Source organism: Lagenorhynchus albirostris, chromosome 3, assembly GCF_949774975.1.
Source record: "Lagenorhynchus albirostris chromosome 3, mLagAlb1.1, whole genome shotgun sequence".
Taxonomy (NCBI): domain Eukaryota; kingdom Metazoa; phylum Chordata; class Mammalia; order Artiodactyla; family Delphinidae; genus Lagenorhynchus; species Lagenorhynchus albirostris.
This window is the reverse complement of record NC_083097.1, coordinates 83,209,945-83,224,952: the sequence shown is the minus strand read 5'-3', so window position 1 is coordinate 83,224,952 and position 15,008 is coordinate 83,209,945. Positions and strand designations below refer to the sequence as shown.

At 33.9% G+C, this 15,008-nt stretch overlaps 1 protein-coding gene across 17 annotated transcripts in view; it reads right to left on the bottom strand.

The window, feature by feature from the left end:
• The window catches only part of PAM (peptidylglycine alpha-amidating monooxygenase), a 280,812-nt gene that overhangs the window by 52,005 nt on the left and 213,799 nt on the right, over window positions 1–15,008 (bottom strand). For all 17 annotated transcript variants that reach the window (XM_060143341.1, XM_060143340.1, XM_060143343.1 and 14 more), the window contains 7 exons: window positions 13,426–13,474; window positions 12,004–12,071; window positions 10,841–10,921; window positions 10,490–10,566; window positions 10,068–10,171; window positions 3,981–4,165; window positions 2,839–2,904 (listed from right to left, as the gene is read on the bottom strand). In XM_060143341.1, the coding sequence (XP_059999324.1) occupies window positions 2,839–2,904; window positions 3,981–4,165; window positions 10,068–10,171; window positions 10,490–10,566; window positions 10,841–10,921; window positions 12,004–12,071; window positions 13,426–13,474 (630 nt within the window). The remainder of the gene's footprint in view (window positions 1–2,838; window positions 2,905–3,980; window positions 4,166–10,067; window positions 10,172–10,489; window positions 10,567–10,840; window positions 10,922–12,003; window positions 12,072–13,425; window positions 13,475–15,008) is intronic.

Below are 15,008 nucleotides of genomic sequence, written 5' to 3'. Positions count from 1 at the left end.
CGTCCATTTGTGGCACTGCTACATTTCTTTTTTTCAGCCTATGGCATATGAGTCTTTCTCTCTCTCTCTCTTTTTCTTTACTACCTCAGTAAAGGTCATCCCTTCTTTCCAACACAGCATTTATGACATATCATGACCTTTATCTTCCTGCCTTCTTTGCCAATGTATTAAGACAGGAAGCAAAAAAAAAAATATTGTTTGTATTATCCAGGTAGAACTTTCTCTATTATTTAGTCACTGATGGGTACAGAGCTTGCCTTTGGTTACATGTCCTCTTATGTTTTGGTTCTTTTCTTCCCTGCCCCTCAACTGTTCTATTTCCAATGGGAGTTTTATATCCTGTGTGACCAACATAGATGTTGTCTGTTAGTTTATGGCTAGCACAACTGAAATAATTCAGGGCTTTTATGTATCGGATATTTAAAATATTGAAAGAGTCAATACAACCAGGAGGAGTACTTGAACATAACTTGTTTTTGCCAGAATACCAAAATAAGGCAAAGGGTTAAGTCTGAGGGATTTCTTTAAAAATCAGCCTACATGGTGTAATTTATTTGAATAATTAGAGCCCTCCTATCATCTACTTGGTCAATTTAACACCCCAGGGAATGAATACAAATAGACATTTTGTGCAAACAAACATCTCTGAAAAGAATGGGATACTCTCTCAGTAATGAGTAGATTTGCCCTGTGTATTGCAAGGAGATAGACTGATCTAACTAGCAAGTCAAATAAACTATGTGTACAAATATGCATTTGGAATATTTCTATATTTCTCTTTAAATTCCAGGCTGGTGATCCCCAAAGACTAATGGAATAATAGAGAGGCTACAATGGCCATTGAAATAGCTTTTGGTGAGGTATTTGTCTTCACATAATCTAGGAGGTGACATTCTGATGGACCTACTAATTTCAACATATGAATGCCACAGCCTATTTTCTGCAGTATGAAAATTGAGTCAGACTACTGGTTTTTTCTTCTCAAGTTAAATCACTTTACAGCATTTTTATTCATAAGTAGAATAAAATGGTAACTACAGGAAAATAATTTATGTATCCACAGAATTCTTCTCTGAAACCATTAAGACTATACTGGGTATATAGCCCAATATATCAATAAACATATAAGGGTATATTTAAGCTTCTTAATACTATATGTATATGCTATCAAACATAAAAGGGTAAATGAATGGCAGTATATGAAAGTGTATTAAAGGATTTGGTTTTTAGGCATACATGACACCATCTAAAATCCTATGGTTTGAAAAGAACAGATTAAATCTAATATTTAAGGTTCCTCTGCTAATTAAACCTCTGTGTTTCTAATCTTTCAGGGGTTTCAATGTCTTTCTTGATCAACTCATGTAACTTCAAAAGGAAAAAAGTCCAGCCTCAGTTTCCATAGAAAAATTTTACAAGCTGCACCTACTAAATGGTGATCTCACTCCACACTGTACCACATATGTTGGTATTTGGAAATGTGTTCTAAGATGACTCCAATTATTCCAAAGACATACAGTTCAAACAGTGTGTGCAATGTCAAAATAATTCATTTTAAGTCTGATTAAATTTCTGGACAGTTATAGTAAACACTTAAAACTACTATATTTAGGCTACAATTATTGACTTCCTTACAAATTATATACACAGGATTGACAAATTTAGCTATTTTAAGTCATACTCAATAGTTCAGTAGGAACCACTTAGCATAAATTATTCACTATAAAATCATCTCCCTTTTTTTGACTTAATACAAAAATAGAAACAACTTCGAGCTAAGTTTATTTTTAAGCCACTTTGTTAGAATGAGATGTTACGGAACATACTCTATATAATTTCAAAACTTTTATATTACAGTTTACCCTATTCTTTCAGAATGCATTTTTTTCCTTTAAAAAGTCTGAGTTTTTAATTTTGCAAATACTATTAGTGCAAGAGTACTATCTTTGACGTAGACTTAACAGAACACATTTTGAATAATTCCTATAGTGGTTTACAATACCCAAAGAGTCACAAATTTCTATAAGTTGCTAATAGAAAAATCCTATCTATTTCATATACACTTTATGTTGTCAATAGAAGCATGTTTGCATTAACATTAAACTAATGCTTTTAAATATATTACATCTAGGCCAAAAACGACTTGATAACATACTTCAACACCTAACACAAAGTACTATGTTCCAATTTAACTGGCAAGAAAGCAAGATTCAGGAGAATAAGTTTTCAGTGCCAGCACATACAGTATATGACCTACAACATCAAATATTACCACTTTAAATAAATAGAACAGAGGAAGAATGAAGCTTTCCTAACTCATCAGATGGCAACTTAACACAAAACTACAAATGCATAAGATGATAATCCCGCCTACCTTAACTGAAGGCAGAGAAGAATGACTTAAAAGAGAGGCAAGATATGTTTAATTCTTAATTTCTTTTTTTCTTGAACCTCAAATATAGTTATGAACACACCATACAAAACATACAAGACTTTAAATGTTGAAGGTCATAAGGTCTCAAAAGCAGCCCACTGATTGTTTCTAATGATTATATCTGCACTTACTTGCACTATATATAAAAGTTACAACATTAAATAAGGTAAAACAAAGATAGAAAAATCTAGTGGGACTAAATTACATTAATACTTTTATTTTCAAAGCCAAAGTGCAACATTTGACCATTTTCTCATGAATTATGTATTATATAAAATCAGCAATATGTAGGGTATTAGGCTGATAAAGAAAGACCTAAAATACCTCAATAACTTTAAAATTTGGTTGCCTATTTGGATAAGGAATACTTTTATAGGCCTAGTTACAGAAGTAAGCATACATACCCTGTTCTAATACTTCTTCTCGTTTTGGCTGCTGTAGTATAGAAGTCTTATCTTTATTCACTGTTTCTGTAAAGGATCAAAAGAGCTGAGCATAAATTTGCAGTATATATTACATACTTTAAATAGTTTATTGGAAATATGCTATCAACATAAAAATATTTTCAGGGTCTTCTATTTCATAAAAACAGTAGTATTATGAATTGATATGGTAGAAATGCTCTAATTCACAAAAAACTCTAGCATAACTACAAAGTACCAGACTCTGACTTAATAACTGGATCAACTACCCTTTCAGTAATATATAAATGATGCAGAATTTTAAAGATGCATTAATAAAACTGCTTGTATTTTTTAAAAGTTGAATCTAGTAATATTTTTAGGATATTTTCAGAACATTTTAAGGTACATTTTATAACTATATTACGATTTTTATAAATGACCTGTTTGCTATGTTAATTTCTTTTATAAAATTTCCTATAGAAAGAAATAAGAAGTTCTGGCATTAAAACTGAACTTGTAATACTCAGTAAAGTCTCAGCATACTTCCTCCAATAAAACAGTATGTGGGTTTTGCAATTTTAAACTAAAGAAGTGACAATCAGTATGACCATTTTGCAGATGAACAGTAAATTAAAGAACAATTTAGAGAATGAGACCAAAAAGACTAAGGCTAGTAATATCTCATAAATCAAGAACTGTTCTTTGCTTGAAGACTCATTCAACAGATAATTTAGGGTATGGTCGGAGATGATAACCATTTTCATTGGCAAACTGTAGCACTCTTTAGAACATGGTGTATAAATTCATAAACGGAATCATTCATTACTGGTTATGGGAAGAACGAAACGAGGAAACTAGAAACACAAATTAAATGAAGAAAGATCTACATTTATGGAATTGGTCTCAAATGAATCTGTTTCATCACTAGTTGAGAGTTTTCACTTTGACTGTTTTGATGGGGGAATGTCAGGAGGGGAGATAGAGGATAAAGAGGGAAAAGAGGGAATCAGATTATGTGTACATATGCGACTGTTTGACAGAAGGAGGATGATTTTAAACATTAATCATATAGTCAAGTGAGACACATAAGAAAATATAAAATACAAAATCATATGTTGATTTAAATTAAACACCAATTTTACCTTTGTGATGTCCATGCATCATAACCATATCAGACTTCACAGGAATTGGAATGTTGGCCTCTGGTGGTATGGTTCTGAACAAATCCGGAGCGATATTCTGTGTACAGGTCATGAAAGAAACTGCATGCTTGGCTTCCATGTAATACATAATGTATAAGTTGCACATTTCATCACTAGATGTGCCACTGCAGGCAAAACAAAAAAACAAAAAAAAAAACCCCAAAAAAACCCCAACCAAACAAACAAAAAAACCCACAGACATGACAAATCAGTCATTCACATAAAACACATTCTTAATGCAAGAAAAATGCAACCGGTAAATCTTCCAACAATGGATTCAAAGATGGAAATATTGTACATTTATTTTATAGCTTTCATTAAAACCCATCACAGTTTTCAACATCAAAAGCACACTGTCAAAGGCATATTTCCACTTAATAATGGAGTATTCTTTTGCAGTCACTCCATGGATATCACCAAATACTACTGACGGTAATGGCATTTCAGTTGCAATGAGATGCTTTCTTTCCTCTTCTAAATCCTTTTATTCTTTAGTCCTTCTTCTATTTGTTAAAACTCATAGATTGAGTAAAGTATTTTTCTCATGGAAAATCTTAATTATTTACTTAATAACAATAAAATTCAGAACAGTTCAACAGAAACACCATATATTAATTACAAGTTTATATGAAAGTGGCTTTTTCCATTTAACCCTTAGAGTCAGGGATCTTGGTTTTGGTAACTGCCTGTTCCTCAGGGTGAGATGAATCAAGAATCATGTGTTGATACTAAGACATCATAAACGTTATCTCTGGTATCTGACTTGGCACCTTGACTTCTATAGCAGGGAAGAAAAGAATGCCTGAGGAATGATACAAAACGAAACCAGGCCTAATGTCTTCTAAGGGCTCAGACCTGAATGGGGTAGTGCCGTACAACTGAATAACTCAACGTTGAAGATAGATTTTAAAACAGTGGGGTGGTCATTTCCAAGAAAAAGTTCCGAATAATATAAATCATGCCTAATAGTTTATAGAACATGTTTTCTTCTTCCTCAATTCACATGGGTTACTAGGTACACCTTCACATAAACCACCTTTTATATACCAGCGTGGTTTGGGCAAAGCAACATTTCCTTTTTGGTGTTAGTTCTGACAATTTTTAGCAAGCCTCTACTAATAAAAAAACAAGCTCTGAAATGGATTATTTGCCATACAGAAATACATCAGTGTTGATTTTTCCAGCAATGTCATGTGGCACTTATTTCCTCTCCATAGCAACAGTAATGACATCAGCAAGGGAAGGAAAAAAAAGAAAAACCTTTTCCAAACAGGGATGTGGTTCCTCTAAGCTCTGAAAATGTAGAGCCCGAGAGACCACAGGAATGAGCCCCTGTTATGGGAAGCTCCGTTTGTGATTTTGAAAATAATTTGTCTTCTCACTCTCTGAATCTGATACCTGCCAGTGTAATTGCCTTTCCCATGAAATAAAAGCAAAGAGTGAAGTGCAAACCCAAGCAAACACCTGTTCACTACACACATCTTCATGTGTCAAAATGCCATTGCTAAGAATTACATTTTAGCAGCTCTGGAGTTGGTCAGAAAATTATGTGCTATAAAAGGAATGGCTGGTGCCAAAGTAATAAGCCAGAGCTCCCACCGTATTATCCACTCTCCCCTCATTCAAAATGAGAAAAAAGGTATAGATCAAGAGAGTGAAATGAGGGAAAAGTAATTTAAGATGTGGCCCTGGCTTAGAAAACCTTGAATCATTGTGCAGAGAGGGAAAGCAAAATGAAACCTTCCCAAATTAATGAAAGGAAAAAAACTGAATAAATTTGTATGGTAATAAATGAAACTTGCAATTAACCAATGGATAGATCCTTCCATATTTTTTGTTTGGGAATGTCATGCCCATGTTCATCTCTAAACACATGTGATTTTGTGAAACAGCCTAATCAGCTCACTAATATAGCTCATTTAAGGTATTGACTCTATGATACAATATTGAGCTCATTAAACAATTTAAGAATCTTCGCAATCACAAAGAAAATTTCATTAAACAGCTGAAGAAAAAGAAAAGAGTCATACTTTATTCCTTTCCATCTATAATTGAATTTGTAGTCAAAGTAACTCTGAGTTCCTATCTGACACAGAAACTATCATATCCTAAACATGGTAGGATTCAAATCATTGTTAGTATCAGCAACATGGTGTGCCTGTTTTATTCCACATTCATCTTTCTTTCACCCAAAAAATATCTGACTTTAAACCAAACTGCTTTCATCTGTGAATACATCTAACCTTCTCCATAGAGAACAACATATGCAATGCAACTCTGTCAACCTAATGCTTGTTAACATGAGAAAGTATGGAGGGACAGTGTGTTCAGACTTCTGTGCTGGCTCTGCTGAATGGTTCTTTCAACACTCCCTAATGTCAATGTGATTCCCTAAATGATGATGGCTGGCATCACCTATATCCCCCAATTACAGTGGTGCATTTCTTTCCTCTTCATGCGTAATAAGGTGCTTAAGTGAGAACTACTTCTTTTATATATGCTAGCTTTAAATCTGACAAAGTCTGGTGAGCCTGAAAATAGTACATGCTCAATAAATATATGTTGAATGAGGAAGAAGGAACAATCTATCTTAACAGATGTTTATAATGTATTACAGCATAACCTGTTACCCCTAATACATCATACTGCTGAGTCAGGTCAATATTACAAACTCAATTTACAGCATTTCTGAAAAATATTGAGGTCTATCTGTTTATCTATCTTTCTTTTATCTATCTATCTATCAGGGTTTTTATAAAAATATATCATTTCATATTATAAAGATATGTAATTGACATTTAAGAAAGTATCAAATATTGTGAAATGTATCATTTATAAAAACCCAAATATTATGGAACACCATGACTATGTTTCAGACAGTGATACTCCACTCTGGTGATTCCCTCATCCCTAGCCCCTGCCCCTTACACTCAACAGATGCTACACTTGAAAATAACCAATGACAATAAAAGACTAATTTGGGAAAGAAATATGAACAGGTGCTAGACTTGAAAATAACCAATGACAGTGAAAGACTAATTTTGGAAAGAAATATGAAAACTTTAAAGAAGTTATTTTACAAAACTTTGAATTGTTTCTTAAGAGGTTTCATGGTACTTTAAAACTTGTACATTAAGAGGCTATTGATCATATAACTTTATTTGCATATAGTACACTTTAAATGCTGATTAAACTGTTGTGCTTGGTAACTACAAATATTTATTAGACCTGCTCATATGTATATGAAATAACTGGTCCCAAATGAAAAATATCACCAACAAACTGACCAAACTGGTAAATAACACCTACCAATTCTCAAGAATTAATTTAAAATTTTAGCATATACACTTTTAGGCAAATTAGCTGACTTAATTAGCTTATTTGGCTGACTCAATTAAATTCTTTGTTTGTTGTTTAAACTTGACTAAACATCTGAAATGAATTTAGAGAAGCATCATGTTTAATATAAAATATGTAATGCCGTCAGGTAGAAAATACTGCTTCTTGGTAGGTTAATTAGTACTATATTGTCAATATATACATTAGCGCAACTTTGCCTAAGATATATTACTCATATTTACTATTTAAAAAGAAACATAATATATCTGGATTTAAAATGTTACCATTAAGTAAATTTATTAACATAATTTGTCTTAAATTCACCTGTTTTTTAATGGTTATATTTTGAGATGAATCCCTGGTATGGAAAAATCTGTCCCTAGTTTTTTATTAGCTAACTATGATTGCTCTACTTAAGCTAAGTTTTCTCCAGTCCTAAAATTTCTAGCTTAATAGAGTTAAGCTAGGATTGGGTAGAAGAATCACTCAAGTGAAAATCTTCCTAGTAGGCCACTGACGGTACAGTAAAACCTAGTTTCCAGGTGGCTGCAGAACAAGAAGGTAAAAAACTTGAAGCCCATTTTTCTTCCAGTGCTTGAAGGGGGCATCTGCTGGTCCCATATGACCTTTGGGTAAGTGGGACTTGTATTTAAGTCAGCTTCATGCTCAGGGCTCAAACCTGTGCCAGTGGGAGTACATGTTTGTGTATGTGGGTTGGGGGTTAGATGGGAACAGAGAAGAGAGAGAGGAGATTTACAGAGTATCATTTAATTTAAAAGACATCATAAAAATACTAGTTTTCTCTTTATACTGGTTACATTCTCAATTGTGATTCTATAGTACCCTATGGAGGTGGTACCTTTTACTTTACAAAACAGATGCATTATTGTTATTACTAAAAAGTATATTAAGTGCTATAAGAATGCTTTGCATTATTATGAGGATTTAATTCATATTTAAGTTTATTCAAAATTTTCTGCTTCCTTAGTTTAAATTAAATATTCAGAATATGGATTCACCCAATAAGTTAATTTCCTGTAATTTCTTTCTATTTCATTTACAAAGTGGCATTTTCTTTAGTCCACATGAGAGTTACAAAAAGATAGATTGGTATAGTCATTTTAGGGTATTATTTTAAAGCAAAATGCACATTTTAAAAAAGACTAGAATTATTCTGGACTCATGAAACTGAAAGAGGCCCCTAGAGATCACTTTGGCCTCTCATCCTGGTACTATAACAAGTCATTAATTTCTATGGCTGATAGTTGCCTCACAGAGGATACTCAAAGGATAGAATCTGGCCAAAGTTACAAGCCCTCCAAAACTGTACAGGAACCTCTAAGCAAAAATATTCTACTTATTCCACACTTAAACTTGTAGGCTAGTACAAAGAATGTGTTGAAAGGGGTTTTTTTACTCCTTTGTTTGCCTATTTCAAAGGTTAATAAAATAACCAATGGCGTTTAAGTTAAGTTCCAGAGGCTCTACACTTCATGTATTTAAAGATTGTTAATAAGTGAATTATTAGACTTTTCAAATCTAATTATGTCTACTTTGTCAGTCCTTTTGTTACCATTTTATGTAACTCAGTAATTTTATTGCTTTACTCAAGTCTCCTTCCCAAATTTATCAGAGTCATCCAAAAGCAAAGCTGTTAAAAACTTCTTATTTAATAATAACTTGATGACTTTTTTCTATTTGTTTTATCTTTAGCCTTAAAATTGATGCTTATTAATACAAAATCCTTTTAGACTGACATTAAAAAGTCCTATTCCACCATCTCGAATGCTTTTTTTTCTTTTACCTGCATCAGTACCTCTTCTGTTTCCCCTGACAACCAACAGCTAGTGTTGTCATCATAAGAATCATCTTCTGTGCATCTAATGCATATTTTCAGACGCCTATTCTCTGTAACTTCTCTTTGATCAAAAGATAAGTGGTTTAAAGCTCCATCTTCTAGGTGGCATCATAAATATTTTATAACCTAGTTTAATATGGAAAGGAGGCTCCTTGGTTCTTTTCTAACAGAAAGAAATGATAAGAGACTTTATCTTTCATTTTTAATTTAGGCAAACCTTTTTTGAAACAATTCATAGTGTTTTGAAAAATTTACTTGGTGTTATAAAGTATACTTATTTCAAAGCAGCTCAGTATTTTGAAAATTATTTAAAAATTCAACATTCTCTTATGGAAAAGGTACTGCATAGTATTATTCTCATTTGGCTTCTTATCTGGAAAACAATGAATACATAAAAGTTTTAACAGGTAGAAAAAAATCAGTGGTTCTGAGTAATTAAGGGCCACCACTACATGCAAAACCTATATAATCACCTAAAGTTAAACACAGGGCAAAAGGACACTTGAGAAAAAAGAATTATAATCATTACATTTTTCTTTATTAAGATGTACAGGAAGTAATACACACTCTTGTGGCAACTATAATATGTAGAGGTGTGATCCTGAAGGTCTTGAATAAGCATGAAGAAAGGAAGCATGAAAAAGTAAGCACATGTTCTGGAGTTTATCTAAATCAATCAGTTCTAAAATCATAAAATGCTATAGTTTGCTGTAATTGTTCATAATAGAGAAAAATGTGCCTGCCATTCATTCACAAAGACAACTGTCACCTATACTCATGCCTTGTCCTAATGAAAATCATTTTAAATAGTGGAATTTGTGAAATCATACCCAATGTGTGTGGCTTCTGTCCTTCCTTCACCAGTGAATACACATCTTGCAGCCAGTATGTCACCGAAACTAACATCTACTGGGTGTTCTACAGGGTAGAAAGCCTGCAAAGAAGACAAATACAACGATTCATTAAAATCCTCAATAAAACCCAGAACCACATGCCTTAATAACGTGAGGCTTGGGGCACCCTGGGTAGAGAGGATGAACACACACTTCACCACCCTGCTTAGAAATATTAAGAGAACTGATAAGGAAACCATCAAGTTGGAAAAGAGGTTATACACAACTTAGATATACAGTAAAGGTAGATTTAGAGATGTTTAGATCCTAGAGAAACTCACAAGGGCTCTATGAGGGTTTTTTAAATTACTATCTGATTAATATTTTTTTCTCTCAAAATTGTACTAGATTCTACACACCTGTGGCAGCTGGGGGCTTTGGTGTCCAATCAGTGTCCACTGTCCATTTCTTACTCTGTAACCACTTACTACCTTACCTGCAATGAACACAAATTATAATTATATAAGGTATTAGAAAAGTAAAAGGCATTATTTTTCTTATTTCAAAATAAAATATGAATATTTTCAGAACTCCAAATGCTAGGCATTTTCATGAAAACAATATGATCAAAAAACATGCAGAATTTCAAGGTATTGCACAAAATCTCTTTCACTGAAACAGATTTAAGGTCAAATATAATTTACATTTTACATTTATAGCATTAGCAAGGACAGTGGTATATCATCTAATATGTAGTTTAAAGTTCTTACCTAAATGGTGAGTGTGAACTCTGTAGGCAAAGACATGCATTGGATACTTTTTATAATGGCATGAAATATCAGAATTCACCACTGTTAGAAATGAAAACACAGAAAAAAGTCACTATTCAACTGGAAAATAACATTATTCTTGACTAAAAGTATGTATAGAGTATTCACAAGTAGCTAAGCATGGGGGTTTTGAGTAAACATATACTCATATACTCAGCAGATATTAAGCACTTATTATGTGCCAGCTACTTTACTAAGATGAGTTAAGAACCCCTTACCCTCATATTTTATTTCACTCATAAACAAAATGACTAGGCCAAATCAACAGTGAAAACATAGGCTTAATTTGATATCTTTATCATGAAATTTACACAGTTGAAAAAGCTTAAACATTTGTTTTTATTTTTAGAACAGAAGGATTTTTGAAAAATTGATTACAGATACCTAAGATAACAAGATTGACAGTTCCTGTTGAGAAGGAAACATTTCATATACTTTTCCTTCCTTGCAGACTAACACATAGTAGCTATTCAACAAACGTCTTTTAAAATAAGCCAATGAAAAGTAATGAGATCATACTTGTCATTAACTTTAAAAGATTCCCAGTAAGAACAAACAAACAATATTTAATATGACACTTTCACCAAAGGATAAGATACACTGATGAATAATATTATATTTATTCCAATAGCTTTTTGTAAGTTTAGGAGAAATCAGCTATTATTATCCCCATTTTACAAATGGAGAAATAAGCCCAGTAAATCTGTGTTCAAAGACTTGAGTTGCACCTGGATTTGCTGGCTTTTGATTCTGAATCTGATATTCTCTGCAGTAGTTTATGCCACAGTATGATATGAAATTTGTTTCTGGCATCAGAAGAATGGATGATTGACTTGTAAAATACTCAAGAATTATTCTTTAATTTGTATAACCCTCTACTTACCCATGGGCCTCAATTCTTAGCATAAAAACTGGAAAATAATAAACTACTGGCTTGGAATAATACAAAAACCTATTTTAACTCCAAGGATAATAAAGAACTGGTGTATTTTTCAGGGACTCAAAAATATTGGTCATTTCAAGTGTTTTGAAAAATATACTGTAAATCCATTCTTAGAGATTAGGTAATGAGGTAACGGTAATTCTGAAAGATCATTACTCACCTTTCTCTCCTGCTGGTATAACAGTGTCAACAGACATCATAAGGTACATGCCAGCAATTAAAGGCTGTCTGCAGAAAACAGTAATAATATTTATCTCAACTATTTGCAAAGTCATAACTATTGCCTTGGAAAAATAAGGTATACTTCAATACACTGGTCTGTAAAATATGATTCATGTGAAAATTAAAATAATATGGTAAAAGAGGTAGAATATATATTTTTTTCTGGAGAAAACTTTACTTTCTTGGGCAAATAATACACATTTTTGTGGCACAGTAAATGTGGAAGGCAGTCTCTTAGTGGCTCCTGTGATGGTTAATTGTATATGTCAAGTTGGCTAGGCTGCAGTGCCCAGTTGTTTGGTCAAGCACTAATTCAGATGTTGCTGTGAAGGTATTTTTTAAGAAGTAGTTGATATTTAAAACACTGACTTTGGGTAAAGCAGATTATGGTCCACAACGTGGGTGGGTCTCTTAAGGGAAAAGACTGAGGTCCCGGGAAGAGGAAGGAATTCTGCCTCCAGACTGTCTTTGGACCCAAGATTGCAATATTGATTCCTGCCAGGATTTCCCACCTGCCAGCCTGCCTTGAATATTTCAGACTTGCCAGATCGGACAATTGTGTGGGTCTATTCCTTAAAGTAAATCTCAATTTCTCTTTCTCTTTCATTCTCTCTCTCTCATACATTCTGTTAGTTCAGTTTCTCTGGAGAACCCTGATCTATACAGCTCCCAAAGACCCACAGCTCTGACATTCGTGCCCTTGTCCAATCTTCTTCCCTTGATGTGGGCTGGACCTAGTAACCAGACCCAGTACTTTGTTATTTCTAACAAACAGAATATAGCAAAAATGACTTCTTTTTTTTCTCCGCTGGGTTCAGAGTATGAAGATTTGTTAACTATTTTCTTCACCTATCAGGCTTATATATTATATTCAGTAACTTCTGAAATGAGGATACAAAATGACTCTCTGGCTTCCATCCTGCTCACCCTCTTGCTTTCTCCCTTGCTAGCTGTGATGGACACCAGCTGCCATGCTGTGAGCTGCCCTGTTTAGAGCCCACACGGGGAGGAAAGGAGGGAGTCCTCCAGCCCACAGCCAGCAAGGAATTGAATCCCGTCTATAGCCACACGAGAGATCTTGGAAGCGAATCCTCCTCGATCAAGTCTCCAGATGGCTGAAACCCTGGCCGAGACTTTGACTGCAGCCTTTGTGCGAGACTGCCAGCCCTAGCACCTAGCTAAGCTGTGCCCAAATTCCTGAGCCACAGGAAAATGAGACAATAAATATTCGTTGTTTTAAGCCACTACGTTTAGAATAATTTGTTATACAGCAATAGGTAACTAGCACAGTGGATTTCCCACTTTTAAGCTCTTGAAGATCTTAAAGTTGTCACTCAGCTAGGATAACAGTAGTACTTACGGCAGGCGTGTAAGGTGTAAGGAAACACCAGAGCAGTCTTTGTGATTATCTGAAAACACACACACAAAATACACATCTTAAATATAAAAATGTGAAAAATGGATTTCAAACTAAAAATGTTAACTAATCACAACCCAACACTGCATAAAAAACCCTACATACTTCATTTGTATGGTGTTTTATAGTTTACAGAGTACTTTCATATTCATGAAATCCATTTATTTCCAATGTATCCCAGAGCAACAACAAAACTATCATCATTTCAAGCAGTCTGTAGCCTTTTTTCTTGACTCATCAAACTGACTAGTTATCTGCTTTCCTGCAGATACACTAAATACTAGTCATAAGCTCACAGAAGAAAGCTGTGGCTTCTCTCTATGCATTACCTGTATTGTTGAAACATCCAGAAAAGTTTGTGAACTGAATGGTTTGTTCCATGGCGCTCCAAGCAACTAGATTTTCTACTTTTCAAGAACTGAAGTAGTCCATAATTTGGGCTTTCATGATATAACCATTTTTTAGAGTCTGTAATGTCTCAAATTTATGTATAGGGATCACCTTATTTGGTTTCTACGCCTCGTTCATTCCCACCTTCTAAACAGGAACCTGATGTTCATTCTTTTTACACCCTAACTTCAGTTGAGAGCTGCTAAGTATCTGCATCTTTGCCAAGGACACTTCAGAGACCTCTTACAAATCTCTCTTCTTTCTTCGTCTTCTCCAAATAGAAAGAAGGTAAAAATTTAAATTACTCATCCAAATTCTGATCTGTTTTGAAGTTGCTGATCTCTAACCACAGAGACCATGAAGAGTAACTCAGACTTACTCATTCCTTCCATTTCTGTATATGTTAAATCCTTTCTATTTCACATTTTATTCTAGTAATTATAAAACTCTATATCTCAACTTTAAGAGTTGATTTTAATGTAACTATTGTGTGTGTGTGTGCAAGATTGATAGATTTATATGAGAAATTAAGAAGTGAAGTATACTGGACTTCCTTGGTCGTGCAGTGGTTAAGAATCTGCCTGCCAATGCAGAGGACACGGGTTCAAGCCCTGGTCCGGGAAGATCCCACATGCCACGGAGCAACTAAGCTGGTGTGCCACAACTACTGAGCCTGCGCTCTAGAGCCCATGAGCCACAACTACTGAAGCTTGCTTGCCTAGAGCCCATGCTCCGCAACAAGAGAAGCCACTGCAATGAGAAGCCCACGCACTGCAACGAAGAGTAGCCCTGCTCGCCACAACTAGAGAAAGCCTGCATGCAGCAACGAAGACCCAACACAGCCAAAAATAAATAAATAAATGAATTATTTAAAAAGTGAAGTATACTAATAAATAACAGCACATGCAATAATTCAAAAAATTTTTTCCTTTCATCTGTAATTCTCATGAGAAAAGCAAACATAGCTTCACATAAAAATACATAATAACAGGTAACTAACAAGATATGCATTTTTATTTACCATAGATAAAGTTTAGAAAGAAAATATAACAAATCATGTTTAATATTTTGATAATAAAACACAAAGGAAATGTCTCTGTATAGTATTAAGCTTGATCTTAAAAACAACACAGAAA